At 50.6% G+C, this 18,025-nt stretch overlaps 4 protein-coding genes across 4 annotated transcripts; 2 read left to right on the top strand and 2 right to left on the bottom strand.

The window, feature by feature from the left end:
* Positions 1-475: 475 nt before the first annotated feature.
* TGME49_294300 (hypothetical protein) lies at positions 476-1,540 on the bottom strand. Its single transcript, XM_002370168.2, has 7 exons — positions 1,333-1,540; positions 1,228-1,272; positions 1,104-1,169; positions 1,005-1,046; positions 896-949; positions 819-834; positions 476-759 (listed from the first exon to the last, which is right to left on the bottom strand). The coding sequence occupies exons 1-7, from the start codon at positions 1,455-1,457 to the stop codon at positions 685-687; spliced, it is 423 nt and encodes a 140-aa protein (XP_002370209.1). The 5' UTR covers positions 1,458-1,540; the 3' UTR covers positions 476-684.
* A 135-nt stretch (positions 1,541-1,675) lies between these two features.
* On the top strand, positions 1,676-3,581 carry TGME49_294290 (Der1ER1). The gene is made up of 3 exons (XM_002370167.1): positions 1,676-2,627; positions 2,808-3,035; positions 3,134-3,581. Exons 1-3 carry the CDS (start codon positions 2,225-2,227, stop codon positions 3,382-3,384), a joined length of 882 nt encoding a protein of 293 aa, XP_002370208.1. The 5' UTR covers positions 1,676-2,224; the 3' UTR covers positions 3,385-3,581.
* Positions 3,582-4,347: 766 nt separating this feature from the next.
* Positions 4,348-5,969, bottom strand: TGME49_294285 (hypothetical protein; the record flags this gene model as incomplete). The annotated part of the gene is made up of 2 exons (XM_018782220.1): positions 4,348-4,873; positions 5,547-5,969. 2 exons carry the CDS (start codon positions 5,967-5,969, stop codon positions 4,811-4,813), a joined length of 486 nt encoding a protein of 161 aa, XP_018638597.1. The 3' UTR covers positions 4,348-4,810.
* Positions 5,643-18,002, top strand: TGME49_294280 (E3 ubiquitin-protein ligase, putative). Its single transcript, XM_018782219.1, has 14 exons — positions 5,643-7,295; positions 7,725-8,009; positions 8,444-8,791; positions 9,337-9,459; positions 10,042-10,144; positions 10,883-10,947; positions 11,232-12,241; positions 12,532-12,654; positions 13,076-13,314; positions 13,870-14,016; positions 14,515-14,701; positions 15,377-15,491; positions 15,783-15,858; positions 16,193-18,002. The coding sequence occupies exons 1-14, from the start codon at positions 7,181-7,183 to the stop codon at positions 16,311-16,313; spliced, it is 3,057 nt and encodes a 1,018-aa protein (XP_018638596.1). The 5' UTR covers positions 5,643-7,180; the 3' UTR covers positions 16,314-18,002.
* Positions 18,003-18,025: the final 23 nt, after the last annotated feature.

Here is an 18,025-nt window from a genome sequence, read left to right as displayed (position 1 = left end):
TTGCAGGAGTTGCCTTCTACCACCGGTACAAGGAAAGTACAACTGTAAAAAAATCGGCCTGCGGCATTAACATCCACTACTTGTAGCTCCCCTATATAATCTATTCAAGTAGGCTCCCTTACCCTAAACTAGTAAGCCAAGTAGGTGCAAACGGAATAAGGAGTACTCTCTCCCACCTTTTCCGTTATGGCACGCGGACTACAAACAAAACAAGTATGATCGCTACGTTTAGGGTCTCATTCTCATTAGCCCTGCACGAGTCTGTTCTGTGCTTGTCGGACATCCACAACAAAAATTGGATGCCTCTGCTGTACTGTCACAACTCCCACTGTGAAAACCATAGTGTTAACAGTGGCGGAACCTTCCCATGCACATCAATCGCGTGATGCCACACAAACCAACCGTGTTCCTTGGTCTTCACAGAACACTGGCATGTTTCTGATGCTCTCCGTTTTGGGCAATAGATAAACCGCGACAGCTCACCCACTGGTAATCGGCGAGAATGGGTAAAAGTGATCCAGGAAATATGCCGAAGCTAGAAACACGTCCTTCAGCGACACAGACTGGTTCGCGCATTCGAGAGATCTTCCAATTTCATTATCCGGACGCTGCTCCACACACGAGGTCACCCCGAAACAGGGTTTGTGGAATACAGGATTCGCCTTAGCCACCAGTAAGCCGACGTTACTTCCAGAAGGACTGCATTCGTTTCTTTTGGTAAGTTGAATAATAATAGTTATCAGCGAACTGATCATCTTCCTGACAGACACACTATCAGTTGCCCGTACACTATCACTAGACCATCCGTATCATCATACCGGGGTGCGGCTGTACCTGAACACCGAATGCTCGATTACGATATGATTGTATCACACCACTTTCTGCAACTGTTTACAGGCGCGACTTCAGGGACCAGAGATCCTCTATTGGCGGACGAAGGTCCTGGAGTCTATGAGTCCGTTCATACTACGAGTTGCGAAAGGGAACGTTTCATGGTAGTGCACCTGGGGGGAACTCGTCGAGCCGATAGTGGCCGCAGGTACGCTCTGGCAAGATTCAAGTTCAAGTAAAGTTTCGGTGGCAAGATTTCGTTGTAAACATACTGGTCCGTGACAAACTCCGCATACTCGTTGGACAAATAATTTCTTTCGGGAGGCTCCCTGTGTAGTCTGCAGCGCAGGCAAGGCTTGGCGGCGAATGCCTCTCAGCTTTGTACAGCAGACTCACCTCGGAAGAGGCTCGGTTTCTGCGCGGTGTTCCTCATCTAGAAGCCTGTGACACGTGTCACCATGCAGGACTCTTTGGTGACCCGCTGTTTAAATAGCTACCCACTGGGGTTCGTATTGGTCACTTTCGCCACTGTCGGTATAGTCTTGTGCCTGAGAGGTGTGGCCTCCGAAAACGAGACACAAAAGACAAAGCGGTACCAACATATGCTCCCCCATGGTTGGAAGCATGGACTGTTTCGCGGACACGCGTTACCTACAGCTGCGGGAACAGAAAACGCTGCCGTCGGTCGCCCGTATCAATTTGTGGAGTCGAAGAAAACACGCCACGCATGCAGAAGCCACCAACCTTGTGCTACATTCAGTGCGGTGTCCGTACACTCGGCACGTTAGTTGACCGTGGCAAGCGTAGTGGGCTTATCGCGGCTGGCTGGCGTTGAAGAAGGAATCTGGAGGGCAGCGTTTGGTAATGGCGCGGGAAGCCGCTGGTAACATTTTCCTGTGCAACGCAGACCTTGTGTGTTGTCTCGTACACGCTGACGCCCGCCTGCGCGGACACGCTACAGCTTTTGTCGTGCACAAAGCCTGTGACGTTCTCTAACGGACAGAGAAGTTGCAGACGGCACTGTCATCATTTGCTGTCGTAATGCGTTCCTTCCAGAACGCGGTGACGGGAATTTTTTTGTTTGGCGCGACTGGGCCGCGCGGTGAACACGCATGAGGAGTGTCTGCCTCGCAAACATTAGCCTGCCGCCGGGCTGCATGCTGTTTTCGTATAAATGTCTTGATCCAGACACACTCTCATTTTGTCGTCTTACGGGGATTCCCGTTTCCCTTGCAGATACGGAAGAGGACTGTTGCATGTTGAGCGGCGTCGCAGCGGTGGAATTTAGGGAGAGCTCCGTGCGACAGCCAACCTGTGGAATGCCTTCCGTCTCGACCCACCACTCAATTCCAGGGACTCGCGTCGCTTGTTCCTTTCTCTGTTAGTCACCACTATGGACCCGCTCCCCCACGGAGTGGGCAGTGGCGGTGGCTATCCGTCGAACGGCCCCGAAGCATGGTTCTTTTCCCTCCCGCCAGTGACCCGTGCGGTCACGTGTATCACCTTTGCGTGCACCCTGCTCTCGTCGATTGAACTGATGCCCGCTCGCCTGCTCATTTTGGACTGGGAGTTGGTTTTCCAAAAACTTCAGGTCTGGAGGCTGCTCACCAATGTCTTGTACATCGGCAGGTTCTCTCTGGGTTGGGTGCTGCACATGTACATGTGGACCCAAGTCAGCTCCGACCTCGAAAACAACGCCGTGTTCGTTCAAGCAAGCAAAGGGGCGTACCTTTACTTCATCGTTCTTCAGACCCTCTGTCTAGACTGCATCTCTCTGCTTCTTTTTTGGCCCACGGGTAAGTCCGCTTCTTCACACAAAAGGTCGGCTCGTGCCCTTTCTGGTTTCGCGTTTGTTTCTACTGTAGCTGTTGACGGCAGAGTGCCGAGGACAGCCGACTTCGCACACAAGTTTCTTTCCTTTTTATGAGTATCCTCGGTCGCCTGGTGTGATGTGTCGCATTAATCGGTATTTGCAGGCCTTCACCTGCTGGGTGGTTCTCTCCTCTTCGCCGTTCTCTACTACTGGAGCCGGCGGGAATCGTACACTCCAGTGTCTATCTACTTTCTGACAGTCCAGGGTCATCAGCTGCCTTTCGTTCTGCTCCTTCTACATCTTTTGATGGGGAAGGATCTCTGGTCGGACGCGATCGGCCTCCTCTCCGGACACATTTACTACTTCTTCAGAGAGATTCTGCCGGCGCAAGGTGAGTCGAGACTGTCAGGCACTTTCGTCTCTTCCACAGTTTCCTCCGAGACATGCAGACATCCTTTTTGTCTCGCGACTGTGTTATGCGTTTCCCAGGCGGTGCAGACTTGCTGAGCTACACGCCGAAGATGTTCGACCGGCTGGCAGAGAGGCTTTCGAATCGTCCCGAAGTGGGCAGAAGACCGGCAGCCAACCGAACAGGAACTGCCTCAACTGGCGCGGGTGGAGGCGGCCCTGGTGGTCCCGGAGGGAGCACCTGGGGAGGTTCTGTCCGGCCGCGACCTGCAGCTGGTGGTTCGGGAACTCAGGCGTTTTCAGGGCGTGGTTACCGTATAGGGTCAGATTAGATTACCGCACACATTTGCCTGGTTGGAACTGAGAACGCGACGAGGCAACCTCAAAGGATCGCGACCGGTAGGAGAAACTGCCCGGGTAACCGTTCAAAAAGCGTACTTCACCAATGCTGGGATGCCAGTTCTGGATTTGCGCGATACGTCAAACAACTGTCGTTCTTGTTTTTGATTTCTCTAAAAACACCAAGTCGACAAACCGTAGGAAGCTTGCGGCAGCGCTCTTATTTGTAGCAAAACAACGACTGGTGCTGTGCCCGACGAGGTCCACAGCGGATTTCGCCGTTCTGGCTCACCCAGGACTGGTGTTCGGCACTATGCGCTACGACACTGGTCCTTCACTTTTTAGCACTCGCGTTCTGCCAACGTAACATGCACACTGTTGTCTGAGTAGAAAAACTGTTTCACCTCTACACACACACACACGCGACACGGATGTCCCTGACAGGAATGTATCGAGAATTTTATGCGTCTGTATCACTTTTTCTAGCCCAGGTGTGTACCTGTTAGTGGCCTCTATGGTTTCGTCTGAATTTCCTATTCAAACTGAGCTTTCGAACACCTGCGCAACACCTAGCATTCGTGCTGCACTGCGGATGAGACCGACACTTCAGTTCTTCATTGACAGTTCGCGCCGGCGTTCTAGCCTGAGCATTCACGGTCAGCAAGGAGGATTACACTTGTCACCGTCTCAGGCAGATGCGGAGCACACGATGCCTCAACAGACGGTCGAATGAATTTCAAAAAAACAAATGCGTCTCCTGCAACCTAAGAGCATGACCCTTTCCATTTTCTCGTCAATAGCGGTGAAGGCCGAATGCTGCGTACACACTGCCTCGTTTCACCAACGACTTAAGTAAAACGATGCCTTGACTGTCGTTCATAGGACACAAAACCGAGAAACCCGCGTGAAGGAAGTCACGAATTGTTAGTCGCTGGCTTTTTTATCCTCAGTTGTGGATGCGAGGTCAACGGCGAGGGGAAGTGACTGAACTGATGCGCATGTTCATCAAAGAGGAATCTATTAAAATGCTTTTACGGGGGGACCAGTCAGCTACACCTGCTTATCAACTTTGCGGAATCCTCATCGTGTTTCAACTTCTCTCCACCACCTCTCAGCAGGCGGATGGATCGGGATCTTTGTACAAGGAACTTGGCTGTTGTGGGACTCTGATATTTGGTTATATCGATCAACGTTAGTGAGGGCTCACGACGCATCGGATTTCTTCCGCTGCACAAGGACAGCCTCTAAGTGGTAGGTACGCGCCCCGGGTCGCCTAGAGAGAGATACAGGTCTTGTTCCCGAAAAGGACTTTACCTGGGAGAGCTGGAACTTGTTGCTTTTCTGCTTTTTCTCGTCATCAACTGAAAGTTCTTGGGAAATGAAGAAACGTGTGTCAGAGACACAGAGGGGAGAACCCAGCTAGAAGTACCCAAAGGAGAATTGCGACATACGAAAGTAGGGATGGAGCGGAAAAGTAGGCGCCTGTGAAGAGGGAAGGCAAACGAGGCGGAAGACATGAAAAAGAACACGAGAGATACAGAGAGGACCCCACAGGGGGATCAGCAGTTGGGGGCTTTTGCGTATCGTCACCTAACGATTATCTTTATTCCTCCTCTTCAACGTCTTCCCTTTGGGCCACTCTCGGACAATTCGCCAACTCAGAGAAAACGTGTGCGCTCAAAAAACACTCCGGAATTCCCCACGGAAAGTACGATGTTTCAATGACTCTCTCTGCACACGGGTATGAAACGTGACCGCCGGCTATCCGTTCCCCAGCCTCTGTCTTTGAATTGCCCTACGCCGAATACCTTTTGCCTCCCATTTGTCAATTTCCCTCCTGATCGGGCACTGTCGTACACGGCTTGAGGAATATGGACTTCTTCGTCACGTTTCTGCGTCACAGGTGTCTAAAGCAATCTTCTCCCCTGATCACGAGTTCTTCTTGCTAGGTTCTGTCATCCGCACGGCGGCACTGCGGCCATTGCCTCTCTTCCCTCTGCTCTCTCCTACCCCTCTTTGCGTGGTTTGACAAGTAGCAGTGTCTGTTTTGTCGTGAAACGCCGGGTGTGTTGGTGGAACTTTTAAAGCCACTCTTTCGTCCCCAAGCTGGTTGCGCGTGCATTGCATGCCCTCGTGGTTTGCCCCGCTGTCTTACGTTTGCTGCACCTTCGTGAGCCGCTTTGCGACGGCGAAACCGCCATTTCTCCCCCTTTTGTGGTACGCCCAAAGGCACATTTTGATCGAGAGACTCCCGTTCCGCCGTTCCGATTTGGAAAGGTGGAACACACGTGTGATTTGAGTAGCTCTCTCCCCTGTTCTCAATCGCTAGCAAACCCGTATACGCACGCGGACTCGGTTTCGCCGACTCGCGTTCCGGCCTAAAAGCTATCGACCTGGCACACGCGAAGTCATTCGAACCAGAGACTTGCCACTGACTTATCCAAAAAAGGTCTTCGGCTGCGCTTTTCCTCCTTCCGTAGCACTCTCTCGGCAGCCTTCCACCGCACTGTTTCCGAGTTCCCAAAGTGCAGCTCGGCGGTTGCCACTCCGGCCCAGACCTCGACGCGTTTTTTCGCATCTGCTAGCCCGCTTCCGTTGCAAAGTCACTGCGAGAGTCTCTCGCGGGAAAGGTGTACAGTTTCATTTGTTACTCGGCGGCGCCCGCCTTGGTCGCTCTACTGCGACTCTTTTCCCTGGCTCGGTGCGCAAGTTCCTTCTGGATTTGTTCGCGTATCGAATCCGCTTCTCGTCCACCTTTTCGCCAACTTGGTCCATTTCTTCGTCGTTTCCGTCGCTCGTTCCGCTCCTGCGGACAGAAACAGCTGTTTCCACGCTCCCTTCTTGACACGCTTATCAATCCATGAAAACGCAGGTGGCTCGCTGCCGAACGCTCGTGAATGTTGCACGCTGCACAGTGGAAACACTTCGCGCGTCGACGTGGGGACTTGAGGTAAACCGCACAACCTGTAGTGATGCTCACCTGTGCATCTGAGTGCCAGGAAAGTCCGAGGCTTCGCCGCGAGCAGAGAGTGACTTCGTGTTTCGGAGCGAAGTGGATTTTTCAGAGGCCTCTAGATCGCCCACTCTCGAGTCGGCAAGTCTGGTTCTCGGACTTGGTTCTCCCAGCGGCGTCTCTCAGACGAAAATGCTTTTGCCTCCGTGCCCCTGAGGCCGATGGTGCCGTCTCAGCCGTTGCGGCGTCCGTGACTTAAACGGCTTTTTCTCTTTCGAGTTCACGCGGGACCAGGCGCTTTTTGCCCAGCTTTTTTGGGTCGAGGATTTGTGACACCCTTCTCTCTTTCTCTACGAAGACCGCAGTCTTCTGACTTTTCTGGACCTGGAGGCAAGGCAAAGCCCATCGCTTTTCTCGAGGCAGCAAAGACGGCTCGTTCCTTTTACGTTTTTCAGCCTCCAGAAACTCCCTAAGCACTGAATCAGGTCTCTGTCCGTCTGGCAGAACGAGGGAACTCGATACTTCGCTCGGAGGTGTTTGGGGGCCTTCTGTTGGCGGAAACGCACTTCGTGGTAAAGCGTGGATTCTGACAGTCGTTATCTCCTCTGTCACTGCTGCTCCTCGAACACCGACATCGACGCTTCAGCCGAGACAGCGAGGCGGCTCGACTGCTTTCCGCGTGTCTCCGAGTTTCTGAGTTTCTGTCGCTGAGGCGCCCCACGCATGCACCGACTCAGAAACGCGGCGAAAGCCACTGACTTCCAGCCTGTGGCTTTCTTCTCGATCCAGCTCTCGCTGCTCTTCGCAGGAGCCTCCTCTTCGAATTGAAACGCGAGATGAATCCCTCAGACCACACAGAGTCGCCAGGCCCCGGAGGCCGTCCCGGAGGCTCTCAGCTGAACTGGGGACTCTTTGAACAGTTTCTCTTGATTGACTTGAAACCCACAGAAGGTAGGAAGAAAATACACCGTTTTCTGCAAAAGCAGACACTCCTTTTTTGCGTTCTTGCACAAGAGAGCGTGTGCGCAAGGAGAATGAAGAAGGGGGGAGACAGAAAGAAGCAACAAGGAAAAGTGGATGCTCCACGCAGATCGAGTGACAATGGAGTTGACTGCCTTCCGTTCTAATCGTTCCGCATGCACTCACGCTCCTCTATTGCTGGCATCGTAAAGTCCTCCGCGCGTCCTCGTCTTTCTCGCTTTCGCCGCTGTGTTCGCTTCTTCACTCTTCTCTCTCCTTCACTCTTCTCTCTTCTCTCTTTTCTGTTCTCTTCTCCTCTCTGTGCTTCTCTTGTTCTCTCTGCTTCTCTCTTCTTTTTTCACTTTCCTTATCCTCTGTGTCCTCTCTCGCCTTCGGCTTGTCGCGTCTCCCTTTTTTTAGCGGCGATTTCTGCGCTGACTCTCGACGCGAAGCTGCGGAGTTCGTCTGCGTGGGCCGCGCTGTCTGCGGAGGGTCGAAGTCTCTCCGTGGACCAGATTTTTTCTCTCGCTTCTGCGACTGGGTCGGAAGAAGAGCGCGCTACTTTCTCTCATCTTTCCGCGGCTTTCCGCGTGTGCCCGGCCTTTCGAAAGTTGCAGGAGGCGCGACAGTTTGTCCTCACAGAGAGTCAGTTCACAGACCCAGATTTGCCGAAGGGAAATCGCGAGAAGTGGAAACCGATCGTTGGTAAGATTTTGGAGACACAACTTTCCTTTCTCCACGCTCCCTCTTCGGTCGCCTCGCAGTCTTTCTTTGCATCTGAAACGTTTCGATCTCTCCGCCCTGCCTTCTGTCACACGCATCTGCTATCGTGTCTCTTCTTCTTCCTACTCCTGACCCCTCGGAGGGACGGCTTCTCACACCCTTTCAAACCTCTGTTTCTTCTCCCTTCTGCTGCCTACTCGTTTGACGCAGGCCATTCTTTTTTCTGCTGCCCATCGTTTCCACACTCACCGTTGTCGCTCGTCACTCGGTTTCTCTCTGTCTCACTCTGGTCTTTTCTCTGTATCCTTCTCGTGTCTCGCTTCTCCTGCCTTTTCATTCTTCCCCCCTCTGCCCCCCTTCTCTACGCCTCTGCCTGAACGGATACCTCTCTTTCTGCTCCCTCCTTGTTTCCTCAGAGTTCTTCGGCAATCTGTATGCCCTAAGTGCCAGCTTCCTTCTCCCCAGCCCCTGCAGTTCTTCTTCTTCCTCTTCCTCTCCTTCTTGTTGTTCTCCGGACGCTTTTTCAAAGCGGGAGAACGACCGCGACTTGTCTTCTCCTTCGCTGTCACGCGAGTCTTCTTCTGTCTCTGCTTCTTCTGTCTCAAACAACCCTGCATCGGCTGCGGTGTCTCCCAGAGAACACGGAATCCTTGCCGGACGAAGGATCTCTGCCGTCGAAAGGTTGAGGGAGAAAACAGACGTCAATCTGCACAAACTGACGGACTTCTACTCGACCATCCAAAAGGCTGCAAGAGCTTCAGCCAGTGAGGTCTCGTTTCTGCTCCCGTGTCCTGTGTATCCGTCTTCATATCCATCTCTGTCTCTCTGTAGATGTTTCTCCGCTGCATGCACACCCATGCGCTTGAGAAAATGCGGGCACCCCCGTGAGATGTCGACTTCTTCCTGGATGCGAGAGAAGAACGCAAAAGCACACATGCACATAACATTTCATCGCACATTCACATAAACAGGCTATGACTATATATATATATATGTATATGTATGAAAAAGCATGCTTTTGGCGGACAGGCACGAGTTGGAGTTCGGTTCTTCGGATTGCACCGGCACCCCCGTGTGTCGGCTGCTTTGATGACTGACATACGCACTTGTTTAACATATAAAGAGTGCAGTTTTAAAGTCGAAAGATCTGCCCGTATTCTAAGTTTCAACTCCTGTGATATACACGTGGCTGGAGCTGGCGGTGTTTTTTTCTCGCTGTCTCGACACGTGCATGTCTTTTCTGGATTTTTCAAGGTTTGTTTCTTCTCTGTTTGACCGAAGCTTTCCTTCTCTGTGTGGGTCCATCCAGACGAAGGCTACGATCCTCTGCCGGAGATCCTGGAGAAAATTCGGGATTTCTGCGACAAACTCCAAAGCAATGTCGACTCGTTTTTCTATCCTTCTCAACTGCGCTTCGTCCTCGTTCTCCTCGGTGAGACCGTCCTTCAATGTGCAGAGAACAGTCGCTGGCCTTGCGACAGATACCTCCCGCTTGCGGCTGTGAACCCACGCACTTATACGCAGTCGCCGACGCATCAACGTCTGTCTCTTTGCCTATACCAAATTTATCTGCGCGTCTGTCTACCTCATTCGCTGGATCGTCGCCATGTCTCCGCCTCTGTGCATATGGCGAAATGGGTCTCTCTCTGCTGCGAGCTCTCTATCTCCGTCTTCGTCTCTCTCTCTCTCTCTCTGACTCCATCTCAATCGCTCTGTCGCTGTGTCTCTTTCTCTGCTTTGCTGTCGCTGTGTCTTTGTTTGTATCTCTTTTTTTCTCTCTGTATTTCTCTAACACTGCCTTGGTTCAGTCTGTGTCTGTGCTTTTGTGTGCGTCGGTCTCGGCTTTCTGTGGAGGCCTGGAAGGGGAAGTGCATGGGGGTTAAGCGCTCTGCGCATGCAGTTCGAACTCGGCGTTTCTTTGCACTCTGCGGTCGCTGCGCTTTTTTCGTTTCTCTTCGACTCCGGGCGTCGGCTCTCTGCATGCGTCTTTTCATCGTGTCCCCTTTCCCCCCAGAATGCCCCTTCTACGAGGAAGACGGCAATTTGATTTCTCTCGTTGAACTTGTCCGAACTGTGAGCATGCTGCAAGACGAAGCGAAACAGATTCTGGTCAACTGGTACGCGACACTTCCGATTTTTTGAAAAGAAAACTCCTGCACTTCACGGCTGTCGATACACACAACAGAACACAGGAAAGTGCAGATCTTCGTCAACTCTTGAAATTGTGAGGATCCTTGCGTGCTGTCTCCTTTCTTCTTTCTCTGTGTCTTTTAAACACGGCGTTCTTCCTCCAGGCAGGCTGTCAGGCGTCACATCTTAATTCTCACGCAGTGCGAATTCACTGCGGTTCCACTATGTGTGTATATCCACCTGCATTCTTGGTTGCCTAGTTACACGCCTCGACATGCGACACATGCACCCTCAAGGGTATGCACAAGTGAATCGCTTGTGACGTGGACTTTTTTGAGGAACCGTCTTACGAAGAAAAGCCACAAACAATGCTTTGCGACTCGATGACTCTCGGCGTACGCGTCTACATGTCTCTCCTTGTTCCAAAAGCATAAACACGTACATATATATATATATATATATATGCATATATATTTATATGTACATGTGAGCTAGTGTTTTTGTAACTGTCAATCAATCTGTCCGCATATATATATATATATATATATATATACAGATATATATATGGATATGTATACATATTTGTATGTATGTTAACGCATCCATTCGTGCCAATGTGTGTTGATCACTGCACATTCCGTATCTTTATTTATCGATGGATATCTGCGTTTCGCGTTGTGGGGAATTTCTTCGTGAACACTCCTCTGCTTAAATTTGTCTTTTAGGTATGCGAAGATCCCGGCTTCCGTTGTTCGCTCGCATCTAGTCAACATTCAACAGCTCATCACTCGTAAGGCGCTTCTCTGTTGCTTCTTTTTTTTCGAGTCTGGTCGTGCCTTTTCTTGAAAGGAAGTGTCATCACGCTTCCTTGTCTCTCTACGTTTTCTGCCTCAGTGTCTGTCCCTCACTTCGTTCACCACTACTTCCATCCGCCTCGACCTCATTTGCTTCTTTTTCTCCTCGTTCGTCATCTTCTCTCTCAGGTATCTGCTTCTTTTCCTCCTCGATCGGGTTCTCTCCCGTCTTCCGGTTTGTGAAGGAGTCCATGTTTTCTCGTTTTCTTTCTTTTTTCAGTGCGTTTGTTATCCTATCCCGACATGACGAGTTTGCGAGACGCGTTCGCGGCGCCTCTCCGACACGCTCTGCACACTCTTCACATTCTGTACGTGGCGACGAATCGGCGAGAAGAAGCGAGACGGAGAGCGCTGCCTTCGAGTCCGAGTTCCGGAGTTCGTTCTCCGACTTTCGCATCCACTCGCGTCTCTGGAGAGGACAGTCCGAGGAGAGAAAGCAGAGAGGAAGACTCTGCGCCAGGGAAGAAGCGAGCTCCCGAAGTCGCCTTCCACGTGGAGAAGCGCACACGCACCGGGGCGGATGGCGAGAGAGAAGGACGAGAAAACGAGGAAGAAGATCCAATCAGCTTCGAAGAATTTCACAACGATGCGATAAACTCACAACACCAACTCCTCAGACACGAGTTCTCCCAGTGGCTCGACTGGCGCCGATCGCTGGCCTCCAAGCAGAGACAGAACGGAGACGCCGGGGACAGTCAAGGCCCTCAGGACGCGTCGAGTTCCTCGGAAGAAAACGAAGAAGACTCGGGCGAAATCCAAGACGTCAGAGGAGAACCGGAAACAGAAAACACACCAGAGAAGCACTCAGAAGTCACACAAATCAAAGATGCCGCCAACTCTTCATCTTCTTCTTCATCTTCTTCATCTTCTTCATCTTCATCATCATCTTCTTCATCTTCTTCATCTTCTTCTACTTCTTCTCTCTTGTCTCCTGGGAGGGGGGAGAACAAAGAGAAGGTCCCCCGGTTTCGACACGCGGAGCTGTCCCTTCGGGAGGCGTACGCGCAAGAAACCGACTTTGCTTTGCTGCAGCATCCTTTTGTTTTGGATGCGGCGAACAAGGCGTCGGCGTTGAAGAGACAGGCTGCAGTCCAGCAGTTCCACCAGGCGCGACGCGTGGAGATGGACGCCATTTTCAGTCTCTTCACTGGACAAGAAACTCTAGACCGCAATCCTTTCCTCGACATCGTCGTGCGAAGAGAGCACATCGTGCAAGACACGCTTTTTGAGGTACGGAAGACAGACAAAAAAGAAGAGGGGAAGGCGAGGGAGAAGAAGGAGAGGACAGGAGAAGAAGGGAACGAAGCGAAAACGGAGACGAGCGGATGAGGGCGATCTGCGACAAGAGAGGTCGAGGAGAAAAAGAATCGTTCGAGAACGTGAAGGGATATCAAGGAGAGAAGAACGTGGAGAAAAAGAAAATGTGCGCTGTGGCTTGTGGGGGTTCGGAGAGACACCCCTGTGACGCCCTGGAAGAGGTGTTCTTTGTCTCTTCTTTGTCTCTTCGTTGTCTCTTCAAGATCGATCGTCGAAGTCGAGTTCCCAATGCGTTGAAAAAGGCGCTGCGCGTGCGTTTCTCTGGAGAAGAAGGAGTTGACGAAGGCGGCGTGAAAAAGGAATTCTTCCAACTTCTCGTCCAGGAGGTGGGTGCCGAAATGCGGGGGAAGCGACGATCTTGAAATGAAAAGAAGAACGGTCTTTGCTTCTTCTCGTGAGTGCCCCCTCTCGTCGAGACTCCGTCTCCCTGCGCGTGTAAAGCATCTGCCTCCGTATGCGTTCACCTGCATCTTGTTGTGTCTGTGTATCTCCATGTATATACCTCTCGAAGTCGTCTCTTTTTTTGCCAGTGTCTGGCTAGGTCTCTCTCTGTCTCTCTCGCTGTCCGAGTGTCTAAAGATCTGTCGATGGCCATCTCCCTCTCGCTGTCCGTCTGCAGCCGAGCTGCGACGCGTTCACTTGTGTTCGGTCTCTTTCCACGCCGGCGGAACCTGTCTGTCTGTCTATCTGTTTGTCTATCTGTCTGTCTCCTTCTTTCCGCGTTGTCCTCTCTCCGTTTCCTCGCAGCTTTTCAGTCCTGGTTACGACATGTTTTCGCACTGCGAAGAGAGTCGCCTGTGCTGGTTCAACCCAGTGTCGACGGAGGAGATGGGGAACTTCCGGCTGATAGGCGCTATCTTCGGACTCGCCATTTACAACGGAGTTCTCCTCGGTGTGAACTTCCCGTCTGTCATCTTCAGAAAGCTCCTCGGCTGGCCCTCCGCCTCGCTCGGAGACTTGGCGGAGCTTCAGCCTGCCGTCGCCAGGTGAGACGGGGAGACAGAGGAGAGAAAAGAAAAGAGAGAATGAGGAATGCGAGACCAAGACGCTGAAGAACACCGAACCGCAGTGTGGGTGGGGAGCAAGAAAGACCCCACAGGGTGACAAACAGTTCGTTCGCGTTCCGCGGTCTCTCTCCCCCCCTCCCCCCCCCGCCGCAGGTGTCTCCTTTCTGCACAGGCCTGGCAGATGTACAGGCCACGCAGTGAAAAACAGAGGAAAGGAAGAAGCGAGTCAGCGAAACAACTCGAGGCTCTCCTCGTTGGGGGGAATCTCGTTTTCTTCAGCAGACATCACATAGCGTTTCTTCAAAGAAAAAACATGCATTCGCATCTCTCTTCTTCTTCTCTGTTTTCTTCCCCTTTATGTGTGTCTTCTCTCCTCTCTTCCTCTTCTTTCCGTTGTGCTTCTTTCTCTGTCTCTTCTCTCTTCTTCTCTCTTCTTCTCTCTTCTCTCTTCTTCTCTCCCTTGCTCTCCATCTTTCTGTTTTGCGTTCTCTTTTTCGAAGCAGGTGCGGCGTCTGTTTTGCATTGCCTTCCCAGGAGTCTGCGTGCACTGTTGAGCGCGAGCGAGGAAGATGTCGCGGCCATGGGTCTGACTTTTTCTGTCGAACTTGATCGCTACGGAGACCGCGTCGAGCTGCCACTGGGCACCCACGCCGTGAGCGACGAGGTCACTGTGGCCAATCGGTAGGCAGAGGAAAACAAAGAGGGCTGTGGAGGCGGGGAAAGGAGAAAGAAAGTCCGGGGGTCCTGAGGACGCGCGTGAGGCAAGAGACTCCGGGAGAGCTTCGCCTGCCTTGTCTTTTTTTTCCAACGTGCTAACAGGGCTCGTGGACTGCGGGTGGCAACAGTGCATGCAAGCCGAAAAAACAAGAGGGAGAAACGCAGCGTGGAAAGAGTAGATCAAGGCAGAGATTCACTGGGATCCCCACTTTCCGCTCCGAAGCGTAAAAACTGACATTTCAAAAGCTACACATATACATACGCAGATACAAATATATATATATATATATATATGTTTTTGTATATGTATGGGCTGGTGTCTTCGTGGAGGGACGGGGGAGCACGTGTGTGAGATTTCTTTTCGTGTTTCCGTTCATTTTCCTCTTTTTTCAGGTTTTTCTTTCTCTTCCGCCTGTTTCTCCTGGATCGAGAACTGCTTGTGTGTGCCTATGGTGTGCGTAGGGAGGAGTACGTCCAGCTGTATGTCGACCACGTTTTGAATGTGTCGATTGCTGAGCAGTACAGACACTTTGAGGAAGGATTTCTTCGCTGTGTTGACGAAGCCACGATTTCGCTCTTCAGACCCGAAGAACTGCAGCAAGTCATTCTCGGCAGCGAAGAGGAGCTGAACTTCGACAAGTTAAGATCGGTCTGTCTCATTTCCACTCTCCATCGACCTCCTCCATTTCTACAGGGGTGTCTGTATCAGTATTTCTGAAAGTGGCTCGGTCTGCATCTCCCGCAGTCATCTATATATTTGTACCTGTACATATATATATATATATATATATATATATATATGCATATGAAGGTCTGTTTCTGTCTTTCCATGCCTGTATGTATTTGTGTGCTATTTCTGTATCTATATTTGTATCTACATAAAAAATAGCAGCGGATCTCGGTGTCTCATATCTGTCTGTTGTGTATCTGTCTCTATAATATATGCATCTCTGCATCTTTATTTATTTGTGTATTTATGTTTTATCTACATTCATCTATTCGTCTGCATTTCTCACGCCCTGTCTGCCGACATGTTAGAAACGCGGCACAGCCTCGTCGCCCGTGTGTGCACTGACTTTCCACGATCTCTGGCTCTCTGGCATCGTCCTAGGCCTCTTTTTTCCCTTTCTTTTCGTTCTTTCGTCCTTCTGTAGTGCCTTATGTTTCCGTGGAGCACCTCTGCACTGCTCTCTTTCCAGAGAAGCGGGAGTCGAGCGGTCTCGCAGTGCTCACCTGGGTATCTCGTCTTCTGGCCTCCGCTTTCGTCTTCTTTCTCGTCGCTGTACGGCGTCTTCACTCACTGTTCGTTCTTTCTGCTCTGCAGGCGACGTCGTACCAAGACGGCTACACGGCGGAGTCTCAGACCGTGCAAGACTTCTGGGCGGTTGCAGATGCCCTTGACAGCGTTCAGAAGAAGAAACTGTTGATGTTTGTCACAGGTGAGAGTGGACAGACAGCCACAAGAACGATGAAGACAGAACGTTCAGGGAGTTTCCCCCGTTCACTTCCCGAAGTGGGGGGATACGACACACAGAGCTGGGAAGAAAATACGGAAAGTGACGTTTTGAACGCGTTTTCTCTCTCGCGCTGGGGCGCGCAATCTCAGTTTGACATGCGGGGTTTACCTACAGCGGATATGACGTATCCATACAGCTGTCTGGGGCCTGGATGTTTTCTTTCATCGAACGACACTTTGGCGATGGAGAAACGTTTGCTGCGCCTTCTCTCAGGTTCCGATCGCGTCCCCATCAAAGGCCTGTCGAGTCTCAAATTCGTCATCGGTCGCAACGGCTCCGACACAGATCGGTAAAGACTGCTTTCCTGAATCTGTGAACATTCAATAAACTTGTCAAATGCGCGCAGAGGTGTTCACCGTCGAGTTTGCTTGCCTTTGAATCCACCCTTCGACGTATTTCTAAGAGCCCCATTTCACCTCCACACACATATGCCTGCGTGTCACCATACAAACGTGCAGACACACATACATGTATATATACTGCACACGCATAACATATATATATATATATATATATATATATATTTATACATATATACATACACGCATGCATGTATGCATGTATGCAAATGCATATCTGTGTGTTTGCGGGAAATGTGTGTCTGTGGCTTTCGGTGCGTGCAGGCTTCCGACCGCCCACACGTGCTTCAATTTTTTGCTGTTGCCGGACTATCAAAATCGCGAAAAACTGGAAAAGTTGCTGCAAATCGCCATCGAAAACTGCCAAGGGTTCGGTCTGCGCTGATTTCAAAAAAGACGAAGAAACGAGCGCAGGGAAGCTCTTCGATGGAGAACGGTCAGGAGCGAGGAGAATCCAGAACAGGAAACGGGAGTGAAGAAAGTGAAAAAACAGTGGAAGCGAGAGGAAAGAATGCGTGGGCGGACGGATGTGCAACGCGGCTATCCGCGTACAGAAAAAAAAACAGAATCGACATCTGTGTTTTTTTTGTATCTAATCAGAAGCCTTAGCCAGAAACACACGGGAGGGACTCTCTCCTCGCTGTCAATTCACGTTCAGATCCGAGGCTTGTATATGTATATCCGCAATACATATATATATATATATATATATATACGTATTTACGCGCGCTGATATGTTTATACATATGACATATATTTATGTGGGTATATGTATACGTGTATATTCATTACTGTATTTATCTATCTCGGTGTGTGCTTATGCATGGATATACATGTGCCGACAGCCGCTTATGTGATGAGGTGCCTGTACGGCATCTAAAGCAAAGAGAAGGAAGAGGGTTGCCCTCCGTTCATGTCCTGAATTTTCAGGTGTTCTGCACAAAATGTTCACATCCGCAGTTTGACTGAGGAAACACGCATGCATCGACAAATGCATTTTTATTTTTTCTGTTTCAATTTCTTCGGTTCGTCTCTTTAACCGTCAGCAGCCTTCTGATTAAGCTGCTGTACCTCCACTGATACATGGACAAGGACACCTCCACATCTTTATACATGTGTGCATTTGACGAGACATCTGTTTGCACAATTGTATGCATGCAAGTATGTATTTCAATCGATCTATATCCATCTATATATTATATATACATATATATATATATATATATATATAACTCTCTCTCTAGATGCCTTGACGACAACAGCCTATAAGACAAGTATCTGCATTTGTTACTGTGAGACTTGTACACCGTTTCCTCATACAGTGCTCGTAGCTACCTTATCCAACTTTATAAATGTTCTGGTGCATTATATATATATATACATACATATATACATCTTCATGTGCATGTACATAGATCGACATTCGCAGGCAAATGCATATATGTACACTGTTGAGTGTGTGAGCTGGCACTTTGCTCGTCTCGCTATCGCGGCGATCAGGACTTTCCTAGGTGTTTTTTGAAATTCGAGAGCAGTGTCGGGACTGCGCAGACGAGACGCTTGCAGTGACAAGGATCAAGATGCAAGCCGTAGAGGGACTGTGTTCTTCGCCGCCGCACTGGACAGTCGAAAGCGTACACTTCGCCTTCTGTTAAAATGAGGAGTGCTTTTGGCTTTCCACTCATCAGGCGGAGCGTGGAGTTCTTTTGTTGGGTTTGAGAAAAAGATTTGCGTCTTCGCCCTCTGTCGACGAGAGATTGTTCTTGTCACAGCGAGGCGACGGAAGTGGACTGGAGGAGACTCACATCCACAGAGACTCATGTCCGCCACGATCCGAGGTGGAAGAGAGGCACTCGAAAAACGACCTGACAAACTCGAAATGTGGATTTCTTTCATGTGAGCTCACCCGCTGCACATTCGCACAACTGTCGGTCTACATCTTTATTTGAGTGTGTGTTTTTTCATCTAGGTAGACGCGTGCATTACACCTGGTGTATGCATTCAATGTAGAGAATGTGCATTTCTGCGGATAGACTTTCCTGTACTTCTTGATCTGTACATGGATGCACACAGGAGTCGCTATATACTTCAATGTAT

This window comes from Toxoplasma gondii, chromosome Ia, assembly GCF_000006565.2.
Source record: "Toxoplasma gondii ME49 chromosome Ia, whole genome shotgun sequence".
Taxonomy (NCBI): Eukaryota; Apicomplexa; class Conoidasida; order Eucoccidiorida; family Sarcocystidae; genus Toxoplasma; species Toxoplasma gondii.
Note: the sequence above shows the minus strand (reverse complement) of the source record. Positions and strands in the feature narration are given on the sequence as shown.